The sequence below is a fragment of the Sinocyclocheilus anshuiensis genome, unplaced genomic scaffold (genome assembly GCF_001515605.1).
Source record: "Sinocyclocheilus anshuiensis isolate Anshui unplaced genomic scaffold, SAMN03320099.WGS_v1.1 scaffold755, whole genome shotgun sequence".
Lineage (NCBI taxonomy): Eukaryota > Metazoa > Chordata > Actinopteri > Cypriniformes > Cyprinidae > Sinocyclocheilus > Sinocyclocheilus anshuiensis.
The window spans coordinates 349976-362711 of record NW_015552587.1 but is presented as its reverse complement, the minus strand read 5'-3'; the positions used below and the strand labels follow the sequence as shown (position 1 = coordinate 362711).

General features: G+C 36.6%; 1 protein-coding gene across 9 annotated transcripts in view; it reads left to right on the top strand.

The window, feature by feature from the left end:
• nrg1 (neuregulin 1) overlaps positions 1-12736 on the top strand; it is a 108839-nt gene that overhangs the window by 91689 nt on the left and 4414 nt on the right. For 4 of the 9 annotated variants that reach the window (XM_016456340.1, XM_016456346.1, XM_016456345.1 and 1 more), the window contains 6 exons: positions 2691-2758; positions 8787-8889; positions 9012-9126; positions 9863-9943; positions 10338-10390; positions 12284-12484. In XM_016456340.1, coding sequence (XP_016311826.1) covers positions 2691-2758; positions 8787-8889; positions 9012-9126; positions 9863-9943; positions 10338-10390; positions 12284-12484 — 621 coding nt within the window. Of the gene's footprint in view, positions 1-2690; positions 2759-3027; positions 3087-5778; positions 5803-8786; positions 8890-9011; positions 9127-9862; positions 9997-10337; positions 10391-12283; positions 12485-12736 lie in introns of all 9 variants that reach the window. The other 5 variants (XM_016456341.1, XM_016456347.1, XM_016456344.1 and 2 more) reach the window with 3 other exon arrangements.

The following is a 12736-nucleotide window of genomic DNA, read 5'->3' as shown; positions in this document are numbered from 1 at the left end:
CTGCAATATAACAAAGAGTGAAAAATTTAAGGGGGTCTGAATACTTTCCGTACCCACTGTATATCTCACACATCAACGAGCATCAAAACGGCATTTATTGAATGAAATACCGAAACTGAAATACCAATACCAAAAATTTTTAGTACGAATACATGTACTTACAGCCCTAGCAGATTTTTAATGTTTTTTAAAGACGTTTCTTATGCTTATCAAGGTTGTATTTATTTGAAGAAAAATACAGAAAAAAATTGAATTTTGTGAAATATTATTGCATTTTAAAATAACAGTTTTCTATTTTAATATACTTCAAACTATCATTTATTACTGTGATACAGCGCTGAATTTTCAGCATCATTGCTCCTGTCTCATGATCCTTCAGAAATCATTCTAATATGCTGATTTATTATCAATGTTGGAAACAGTTGTGCTGATTCATATTTTTTGGGACATGTGATACTTTTTTCAGGATTCTTTGATAAATAAAATGTTAAAAAGAATAGTGTTTATTCAACATAGACGTTTTGTGTTACAAAATACACTACTATTCAGAAGTTCGGGGTCAGTCAATTTTTTCTTTCTTTTTTTTTTAAAGAAATTGATACTTTTATTCAGCAAGGATGTGTTAAATGGATACACAGTGATAGTAAAGACTTATATTGTTAGAAAAGATTTCTATTTTGAATAAATGCTGTTCTTTTGAACTTTTTATTCATCAAAGAATCCTTAAAAAAGCATCACAGCTTCCAAAAAACAACAGTTTCAACACTGATAATAAATCACATATTATAATTATTTCTGAAGGATCATGTGAAACTGAAGACAGTGTCACAGAAATAAATTATATTTTAAAGTATATTGAAACAGGAAACCAATATTAGATATTGCAATAATATTTCACAATATTACTGTTTTTCTATATTTTTGATCAAATAAATACAGCCTTGATGAGCATAAGAGACTCCATTAAAAATCTTACTGATCCCAAACTTTTGAATGGCAGTGTATGTACTGCACACTTTCTCTCAATAACTAAATAAACGCTGAACAAAACTGATGAGGGTGAGATGAACCAGAGAAGATTTCCACATTAAAGATGATGGAGCCCCAGAGCACACGTACCTATCAAGTAGTTCGAAGGTTTTTACCAGCTGGAGCACACTTTTTCAGAAAGTTTGTTCTGGAAAGCTGTTCCGAGCTCCCGAAATGAACTTTATTTTGTTTGAAATGACATCACACCAGAAGTATATGGAGGCCTTCAGTCTCTCTGTTGAGAAAGACAGATGCTCCAGCTGTTCAACTCCTTTCAGACGCACAGCTGGAGCTCTGTGTTTTTGAGCGCTCGCAGTGTCACCAGAGAGCCAGAAGAGAACCAGTAAAACGGTCATGTATTAATGTAGCAGCACGAGTAAAAAGCAGCTTCTTTAAGTGACTGTCTACTGCCTTACAAACAGGGGTGATTTTTAACGTATAATAATGTAACTTCTTGATAATTACATCATGCCATTTGTGTGCTTAATTTATGAGAGTGGTATATTTAATCTAAATGTGTAAATATAAAGCATTCTGTTTACTTCATCGCTATCGCATAGTAAAAGAGTCCAGAGAGTGTGGTGCTGCGCACATAATTGCACCGTTTATGGTTCGTGACAAGGTTTATCCACCTTTTTCTTGCTCCCCATGACGCTTTGCGCTAATTATGGGAATAACTTCCGTTTACACTGTAAACAATCAGCAAAAGGTTTTCTCTATGAACGCAATAATAAGCATTTTCAAAAACTGGGTACAATGAGGTGACAGTATTTTACTCACCCTTCAACCATCGATCATTAAAAGGAAATTTATAAGTGTTAAAGCATTAAAAAATTACTTTAAACATACCATAAGTCCTAAAGATCCTCCTTCTATCCGCAGCAATATTACGGACGTGTTAAATATCATTATAGTAATATACTGTATGTCTATATTTCGTAACAATTACATTTCACAGCATCCGTGTGAAAACAAACCTGGAAAGAGGTGTGAGGATTTGGGGAGAAAAATCAAAGATTCCCAGTGCATTCCAGGGAATTATTCATGGTTTATATTGTAAATTAAATCGGGAGAGCAGACCACAAATGCACAAGATATGTTGTCTTTTTTCATTTGCTTACAGTGGAATACAAAGGAAACATGAAAATAATCAGGAGGAAAATAATGCAGGGGGCTGAAAAGAGCTATTCTATAGATATTAATATACCAAACGTTATTCTCCTGACTCCTGAAAATAGAAAATGAATGAAAATGTACAGCCCATATTCAGTCAAAATGACAGATAATCTTATGATCTGAAATGATTTGTTGCAGTCTTTTTAAGTGGAACCTCCCCAAACTGGAAGTGCCTCCCATAATTTAAAATGCAGTAGGCTCTTCAGGAAAAAGGTGGATAGATCAGGCCAGTCTGACGGGTGCAAATATATTTTGTGTTACTTTAATGAATTCAATTATGAAGAACGACTGGAGACGGATTGGAGATGATTTTACTTGGCGTTCTAAGCCATCTGCATGTTATATTTTTTCAAAGGCTTTCAAAAAGTGTTGGGGACATGTCCCACCCGTCCAACCCGCACATGGCGCCTAAGCCTGTGAGAGTGTTTGCATGGTGTTGTTGTGTAATGCTGTGTTGTGCTGTGTTCATCCTCTTTCTAACCCAGGTGCCTTCCAGGATACACAGGGAACCGCTGTCAAACCTCAGACCCTGTGAGAGTCGTAGACCCCAAACGTATGTGCAGTCAGTGAGCATCCCCTTCACCCCCAAACACACATGCCATCGCCGCTGTTTCCGCGCTGTTTTCCTCGCCGCCTCCGCCGTTCACAAAGCGTTCTCTCTGTCACGGTTGACTGTTGATTGGCTCTTGGAAGCAGAGACGTTTGCGAGACGTTCAGCGGGCAACACCGGAGACACGTGTGTGTGCGGGGGACTTCTGGGTGTCAAACTCACTTCCTGTCTTCCTCTCTTTTCTCTCTGTGACTTCTGTCTTTCCCTCTCAGGTGCCCCAATGAGTTTACTGGTGATCGCTGCCAAAACTACGTAATGGCCAGCTTCTACAGTACGTCTATTTCCTCTTCCTGTCTGTGCTTGGATTGGAGCATGCTCAGTCAGGGCTTCCTCCTGTTGCTTTGTTTTTGTGCTCTCGATGGACAGGAAGTCAGATCAGACTGTGATCTAGTTATTGTGGGATTCTGTTTATGTTTTCCATTACTTCTGTGTGCATGTTTAGTGTTTATTAATCAAGTTTTGTTCTGTTGGATGCTAGTCAGTGTGTGCGGGGGACTTCTGGGTGTCAAACTCACTTCCTGTCTTCCTCTCTTTTCTCTCTGTGACTTTTGTCTTTCCCTCTCAGGTGCCCCAATGAGTTTACTGGTGATCGCTGCCAAAACTACGTAATGGCCAGCTTCTACAGTACGTCTATTTCCTCTTCCTGTCTGTGCTTGGATTGGAGCATGCTCAGTCAGGGCTTCCTCCTGTTGCTTTGTTTTTGTGCTCTCGATGGACAGGAAGTCAGATCAGACTGTGATCTAGTTATTGTGGGATTCTGTTTATGTTTTCCATTACTTCTGTGTGCATGTTTAGTGTTTATTAATCAAGTTTTGTTCTGTTGGATGCTAGTCAGCTGACGATGGTTAGACAGGGCTGACATTCATCGATCTGGACATGTTAGTTATCAGGGGTTTCTCTGCTTCACATCATCTTAGACTTAAACAGGAACAGACGAATCGAGGTTTGTCTGCGGACAAAATCACAGCAACTGGCTCATGATATGTTATGAACAGTGACTTTACTCTCGGCTCATCAACATGTTTTTTTGAGCTAGTCCTGTAAAATGACTAAGGGTCCTTAGTCTAAACAGTGAACATTTGTGCTTGAATATTTTCTCGTTTTTCTTTTAAAAAATACTGCTGAATTCTTGAAAATGTTTCGTTTGGAACAGTGTTGTTATTGTTTGCTAAAAACTAAAACTATTACAAATCATTTTCATTTGTTAAGCTGAAATAAAATTAAATATAAATATTAGATGAAAAACATAAATGTAAAGAAACTTCAATGGAAATTAGGAATATTGCATTAGCAGCTGCAGTAGCTGAAATAAGTTTAATATGTTTAGATGACTAAAACTAAATCTGAAATTAAAATAAATTAAAGCTCAATAGAAATATTTTCATAATTAAAAATATCAAACGCACATAAAATGAAAATAAAAAAGAAAATAAATAAAATTAAAACTAACTATTAAACTATATTATTAAAAACAAAAATAGTATATAAATAAAACTTAAAATAACACTGCTTTAGAATTCCCATATTTTATCATTTATAATTGAAATAATAATAATAATAATAATAACAACAATAATAATCTGTCCTAATAACCCAATATGACATTTCTTTTTCAAAACATATTTGTAAAAAAACAAATTTGAATTATTAAATGTATAAAATAGTATAAGTTCAGTGCCCTGCGCACAACTTGCACCTTTCTCTGAGAATTACCCTATTAAAGTGGCCTACCACAGTAAAAAACATCATTTCTTTAATTCTTGTCTCTGAAGCAGATCTGAAGGACCCCTGCTGAAACCCATCAGTACACCATGAACCTTGCTCAAAAGAGACGTCAAATAGGACTTTATATATTATGGAGCAGACAGAACATCTTCATCGATTTATCTAAAGTGCTAAAAAAAAAGCTAAATTTACTGGAGATCTGCAGACAATCTATTCTCAGCTATTAATAGTGTTTGCTAATGTGTCCTTCATAGCATGACCTCCATCAGTAGAGATGCACTGGCACAGTGTCCAGAGAGGATTTATCACTGATCAAGATCAGAGCTATCAGTCAACGGCTAAACCATTGGCCCTCTAACAACACTTCATTATTAGCTCAGCATTCCAGTCAAACAATTGATAAGCAAGGGAGATTATTTTAAATTATATTAAAATTGGTCATTTTACATTTTTGTGATTGTAATATGACTCCAGTTTATGGCTGGAGAGATATTTTTATGCATTCTGTGTTTATGGCTAAGAATGACATTATTTTTTGTCATTTGATCAGAAATCCGTATGTGCTATATATTTCTGAGAACCTCATTATTCATTTCAAATTATATTTCTGGAACCTGTTCTCAATGTACAGGGGAATCAATTTGCTAGCTATATTGCTTTCAAATTGTGACTGGCTCAGGTTTCAGACAAGCAGAATCAGGTTTTCTTTCTGATCGTCACAGATAGTTTAGGTGACAGCGATGTGCATGTGTTTAACAGCATGTTTATCTAAAACATGTGCTGGTGTAATGACATGAATAACCGAGTCTGACTTTGTCCGTAGTGAAATGTGGAGGGTCGGTCTCTATAATGATGTGAGCGCAGTGACATCTGCATGTGCATGTCCTTGTGTCATGATGACAACCAACCGTACGAGTCTGTATATAGAGATGCACATCGCTATATACGTGTGACAAACCATCCATGTGTCTCTTAATGAACACTAAAAGCATTAAACGATGCATATTCATGGTGGGTTTAAAGTCAAACAGAATAGGTTTGAATGATTTATTTTCCAATGTCTTGTGTGTCTGTGTGATGTACCATGCTGTACTCTACATGCTGAGATGATTTCAGTGTTTTCGGAGGTGCTTTGAGGTGGTGTTTGTGTGCAGTCAGTCAGAGTTGACATCACCGCTCAACTGTTTTCTGTTTGTTTGTGTTTTGCTTTCTTTTCATCACCTTATCTGCCTTTGCAGAACATCTTGGGATTGAATTTATGGGTATGAATCGTTCTTTCCTCCTAGTTTGCAGATTCGTAGGTCTAGAAGCTTGAGCCTGTTTCCTTCAACTTCAGCTGGTTTCCTTTTGCTCATGAAGGGATCAAACAGCCATAACAAGATGATTAGAGATTGACATCATTATTATTCTTTATTTATTAATGCACTGGGCTTCAGATGGCTGCTCAGAGCCACTCTGCAGGTTTCTAGTGTTTTAGGCAAGAAAGTGGATAGCCGCTCCAAAGCATGTGATGTGCAGGGGGCATTAGCCTGCATTGTAGGAAGGATGCTGTTAATTATTCATGAAGACCTCTGATATCTCCTATTCAAAGCAGATATGTAAGGCTCTCTCACACACGCACACACAGAGGCAGCTAGAATAATTCACACACAGTTCAGCTGTGCAGAAGAGAAGCCGCACTGCAGTAGTTATGCTGTGTTTAGATCCCTTCAGCTTTGCTTTGCCCTCCATTCATGCATCCCTCTATCTTCAGCATGACGTCGAATTCCTCACTTTCTTACGTGTTTTCTCCCATTTTTCTGTTTCTTCCTCAGTGTTTTACCAGTGTCTGTTTGTAGTGATTGCCATTGTGTTGTGTGCATCAAGAATATGCTATACTTAGAGATTGAAGATCTAAATCAAATGGGTGGTAGTGTTTGCTCACAGGCCTCAATAACGTTTATTGTGACAGTATTCTGTGCTAAAAAAGACCCTGTGAAGTCAAAAATAATCAAAATGATCTTTTTTGCAGAGAAAATGGCCAAAAAATATTGATGACACCATATTGCACTCAGGGGTGTGTACAGTTTTTTGTCCAATCAAATGCTCTTTGGAATGAGAATGCCCCGCCCCCTCATACAGGGCTGTCTAAACCTGTTCTTGCAGGACCTTCCTGCAGAGTTAGGGTGTGTTCACATGTGTAGTTCAGTTCTCTTGGTACATTTGGTCCTGATCCGGTTAGTGTTCACACTAGCATTTTTGACAGCGAACCTAAAGATACCAAACCTAAAGGCAGGGCTGTACATATATGTCGCACTTGCTACGAAAAAAACTGGTCTGTGCGATTAATACATTTACGACTTTAGCACACGTGCGTCTCAATATACTGTACAATGCGACATACATTCACAACAAATGTTAACTCAGCGGTAGAGTTACACTCACGGGACACAATCACAAAAGTACATTTTTTGCATGTGCTTTAAAGCCTTGCCGGTTAAACATTTAATTCACGTGCTGTTCTAGCATGCGTTTTTTTCTGAGCGCGAACACATGAAGCGCGTGCACACCGCACACTAAAACAGCGCCTGCCTGATTACTAGACTATCTTTTGTGTCTGATTGATTTTGCTAATACTGTCAAAAACACACAAGGTTTACATATAAACACAGTTGGTTATGTCTAAAATGAAAGTAAACATTTGAGAGAGAAACGGATGCGTGCAGCTCTTAAAGCGACAGTACTAAACATGCTGCCGCTTATTTCTGTCATTATTTGCTCACTCACATGTTGTCCCAAACCTGTATTAATTTCTTTCTTGTGCTGAACACAAAAGAAGATATTTTGATGAATGTGGGTAACCAAACCAAACGGTTTATTTTCTTATAACAAAGATAAAATAATGACAAGGATTTTTATCTTTGCCCACTTTGGCCTAAATGTCTGCCATTCTTTTTTATTTAATATTTTGTTGAGGTGTAGGAGGTGTTATGCTTCTGCACTCTTCCATTTTTAGCAAATAAAGAAAAAAAACTGTCTAAAAACAATTTTTGTGATGGTTTGTATTTTCTGTGCTCTGTATGGAACATCAATGCCTGTTTAAGTCATGAACTCCATTACTTGTGTTTGTTTTCAGACATGATAACAGACGTTTTATTCGTGTGCTACAACTGTTTGGCCTGTGCTACAAAACTTTCAACCTCTGTAGCGCCAGTGCTATGTGCAAAAAAAGTTAATGTACAGCCCTGCTAAAGGCATAGCATACGTCCACAACCTGATTGGTCGCACCAGAGTTTGTTTGGAAGCGGACCGAGACCCATCTTTTTAGTGGTCTCGGTCCGCTTAGGGTTCGGATGGCAGCATTCACACTTACTCGAACAGCACTAACAGAGCGACCGCGCCAGAGTTCATTTTAATCGAGCCAAACATGACAAGTGTGAACACACAGTTAAACTCCAACACACCTGCGTCGGGTCACCTTGCAGGTCCTGAAGACCTTGATTAGATGTGTTCAGTTAGGGTTAGAGCTCAATTCTGCAGCAAAGTGGCCCTCCACAAGCAGGATTACACACGCCTTGACTATTGCAAGCAGCAAATGGATGTCATGTAAACTAAACCCAGTTTATAAGAAATTTGCTATGACCCATGCCAAACTGTATGTCAACACAGGAAAGAAAAATATGCTTGTCAAACATTTTCACGGGGTCTTTTCAGCCATTCGGTTACCAAACTGTGAGTTTACACCACTACCAGTTCATGACTTTTTATTAAAGCCTTTAGCATCCATATCTATTGAACGTTCACAAAAATACACATCAAAACAGACTAACAAATGAACAATATGAAAAAAGAACACAACTTGCTGAAGGCTTCGATAAATGCAGTCTGTCAGTGTTGTGATTAAACCTCATAATGAAATGGGTGAAATGCATGACTGAGTGTTGAAGACATCCCAGAGGCCTCGGGCCCTGCAGAGTTTGCATTTCATGTAATTGTGATGACATGATGATTCTGAAGTGACCTTGAATTAACACGTCCCGTTGTCTCCTCCCCTCCCCTCTCAGCAAAACTACATCCTGAGATCAATAAGCATCTGTGTGTCCTAGTAGCAGTAAACCCCCAGCGTCACTGGAAACATACATGTGTTCTTACTTGGAAATCTGTTAGACATAGCTATTATTATTTTGAAAATTCCAAGTAAGAATGTGACTGAGATGTGTGTGTGTTTCACCTGGAAGCTTCAAAAGCAGTCTGTGCTCTCTTCCAGAAGCTGAGGAGCTCTATCAGAAACGTGTTTTGACTATAACAGGCATCTGCATCGCTCTTCTAGTTGTTGGCATCATGTGTGTGGTGGCTTACTGCAAAACAAAGTAATTCCCTTTTTGAAATGTCTTAGTTTGTACTAATGTTTCACTCAAAAACTAAAATTATTGCTAGTCGTTGAATGCGTTCTCCTGCGGTCTAAGAGCTGTTCGTGTTTTTGCACATGTAGGAAACAGAGGAAGAAGTTGCATGATCGTTTGCGGCAGAGTTTACGAGAGCGAAACGCTGCGGCCAAAGGCCCTCAGCACCCCCACCCTCCACCCGAAAACCTGCAGCTGGTCAATGTGAGTACCGGTACCGGAAACATTTTTAACCCTGTACACTGCACTTTAAAACAGTGTTGAGAAAAGAAGTTGTCAGAAAAAAACGATGCCATTTATGTTAAGATTAGGTCAACAAGTATTGTAACAATCACCTAAAAACTTCAACTTCAACTTAAATTTATTTCAGTCCTTTTCACAATAAATAAAAATAAAAATATATATAATAACTGAAAAAGGTGTAGGTCGAAGCCTTTGATTATTATACATATTTATCTGACGAGTGTCACTTTTTCACTGGATTTGATAATACAAGATAAACAAAACAGTGACATAAGACATTTCTCTTCAAATGTACACACATAATTACAAAAATACACATTCCAGATATTGTTTCAATAGTTTATTACATACACTAATTTATTTATCACCTTGTTTTTAATTATTTTCTTAAATTTGAAAAGTGAAATGCATGATTTCAATTCCTTATCACAATTATTTCACAGATTTACCCCTTTGACAGATATACACCTATTTTTTGTATTAGTTCCTGCCCTTATATATTTTTTTAAACATACACATTCCTATTAGTTTATATTGACTTTCTCTTATTTCAAACAGCCTCTGGATACAATTTTAAAAAGCAATATTAAATGATGTAACAAAAAAAACAAAAACAAAAATGTTAAAGTTGTTAAACAAAGTGTATAACATGGTAAAAGAAAAACTGGTACAACAATCGACTTTTGTCTGATTTCAGCATTACATGCCGAAAAATAGCATCCCTCCTCTTGTGCACGTGACGGACAAAGAAGTGGAAACATCTCTCTCTACAAACGAGTTTACTTCATCAACACATCCGTCCACTGCTGTCTCTCACTCCTCCAGCCAGAGGTACAGTACAGTACATAACAACAGCATACACACAAGATCACTAGCTGGAAAAATCTAATGTCACTCAAACCATGTCATATTTATTTGTATATACAACTTTGTACAATATAACTCTACAATATAATTGTACAATATAACTGTGTAACTGTGCAAAGCAGCTTTACAGGAAGTTATTTTGTAACATTATATTTATACTGTAGTGTATTTGTGTATGTAATATCTTTAAAGTCATGGCTGCCACAGTAGCATAGAAGTCCCATTCTTTTAGGATTTTTTTAAAAAGACAGATTGACCATTACGTGACGGACAAAGAAGTGGAAACATCTCTCTCTACAAACGAGTTTACTTCATCAACACATCCGTCCACTGCTGTCTCTCACTCCTCCAGCCAGAGGTACAGTACAGTACATAACAACAGCATACACACAAGATCACTAGCTGGAAAAATCTAATGTCACTCAAACCATGTCATATTTATTTGTATATACAACTTTGTACAATATAACTCTACAATATAATTGTACAATATAACTGTGTAACTGTGCAAAGCAGCTTTACAGGAAGTTATTTTGTAACATTATATTTATACTGTAGTGTATTTGTGTATTTAATATCTTTAAAGTCATGGCTGCCACAGTAGCATAGAAGTCCCATTCTTTTAGGATTTTTTAAAAAAGACAGATTGACCATTATCTCCTTATTTTTTTTACATATTGTTTTGTAGAAGCCAAATATATATGTGACCCTGGACCACAAAACCAGTCTTAAGTGTACATTTTTCAAAATTGAGATTTATACATCATCTGAAAGCAGAATAAATAAGCTTTCCATTTCCAAGGTTTGTTAGGATAGGATAATATTTGGCTGAGATACAACTATTTGAAAATCTGGAATCTGAGGGTGCAAAAAATCTAAATATTGAGAAAATCATCTTTAAAGTTGTCCAAATTAAGTTCTTAGCAATGCATATTACTAATCAAAAATTAAGTTTTGATATATTTATGGTAGGAAATTTCCAAAATATCTTCATGGAACATGATCTTTACTTAATATCCTAATGATTTTTGGCATAAAAGAAAAATCAATCATTTTGACCCATACAATGTATTTTTGGCTATCGCTACAAATATACCCCAGCGACTTAAGACTGCTTTTGTGCTCCAGGGTCACATATATATACACTGCCGTTCAAAAGTTTGGGATCAGTAAGATTTTTAATGTTTTTTCAAAGATGTTTCTTATGCTCATCAAGGATGCATTTATTTGATCAAAAATATAGAAAAAAACAGTAATATTGTGAAATATTATTACAATTTAAAATAATGGTTTTCTATTTTAATCTACTGTAAAAAATAACATTTATTCATGTGATGCAGCGCTGAATTGTCAGCATCATTACTCCAGTCTTCAGTGTCACATGATCCTTCAGAAATCATTCTGTTATTAATAATATGCTGATTTATTATCAGTGTTGGAAACAGTTGTGCTGCTTAATATTTTTTTGGAACCTGATACTTTTTTCAGGATTCTTTTTCAGGTTTAAAAGATCAGCATTTATTCAAAATAGACATATTTTCTAACAATATAAATCTTTACTATCACTTTTTTTATTATTAATTCATCACATCTCTGCTAAAAGAAAAAATATTAATTTATTTTAAAAAACATTTGAATGGTAGTGTATATTATTACAAAAGATTTTTTTTTTTTTTTAATGTTCTTTTTTTACTTTTTATTCATCAAAGAATCCTGAAATAAAGTATCACAGTTTCCAAAAATATATAAATTAAGCAGAAAAAAACTGTTTCCATTATTGATAATAAATCAGCATATTAGAGTGATTTCTGAAGATCATGTGACACTGAAGACTGGAGTAATGATGCTGAAAATACAGCTACAGCTGCGCATCACAGGGATAAATTATGTTTTAAAGTATATTAAAATAGTAAAGCATTATTTTAAATTGCAATAATATTTCATAATATTACTGTTTTTTCTGTATTTTTGGTCAAATAAACACAACTTTGATGAGCATAAGAGTCTTCTTTAAAAACCTGATCCAAAAGTTTAGTGAATATCTGTTAAAGTACTACACCACCTATAATACTGAAGTAAGATCCACGAGAAGTCTTTGTAACCATTGAAAACCACTGAAATGACTTTGGAGAAAGTGGTATGTCTGAAACCAAGGGACAGTGGCTGTTTAAAGATGAAGAATCATGGTGAAAGAACAGCACATGACTAGAGGATGTGTGTGATGAGTGGCTTTGGCTTTGGCTTCTCACAGCTGGAGTAATGGGAAAGCAGAGAGCGTGGTTTCTGACAGTCACGCAGTCCTGGTCAAGTCATCGGTGGAGAACTGCCGGCATGGTACGCCTGGTCACAGGGGGCGTCTGAATGCTACAGGAGGAGTCCATCAGCTCAACAATCACCTGAAGAGCTCCAGAGGAGCCCAGGGCTCTTGCAGAGACTCCCCCTACAGCGAGAGGTACCGTTCAATGCATAGCGCTCCTGCAGGATCCCATCTCTCCTCACTGAGGATTGTAAATAAATATTCTGTCTTACATAATGAGCAGAGTTCTGTCATGACAACTCTCGGAGGGTTTACCAAGGTAATGTGAATGTGTTTGGTCTTGACAGAATAGATCTGCTACACTGCTGCGGCAGAGCAAGTAATGACGTGATACTGCCAACACATCCACAACATGCTGCTGTGAGCATGTAAGGGTGTACTCACACT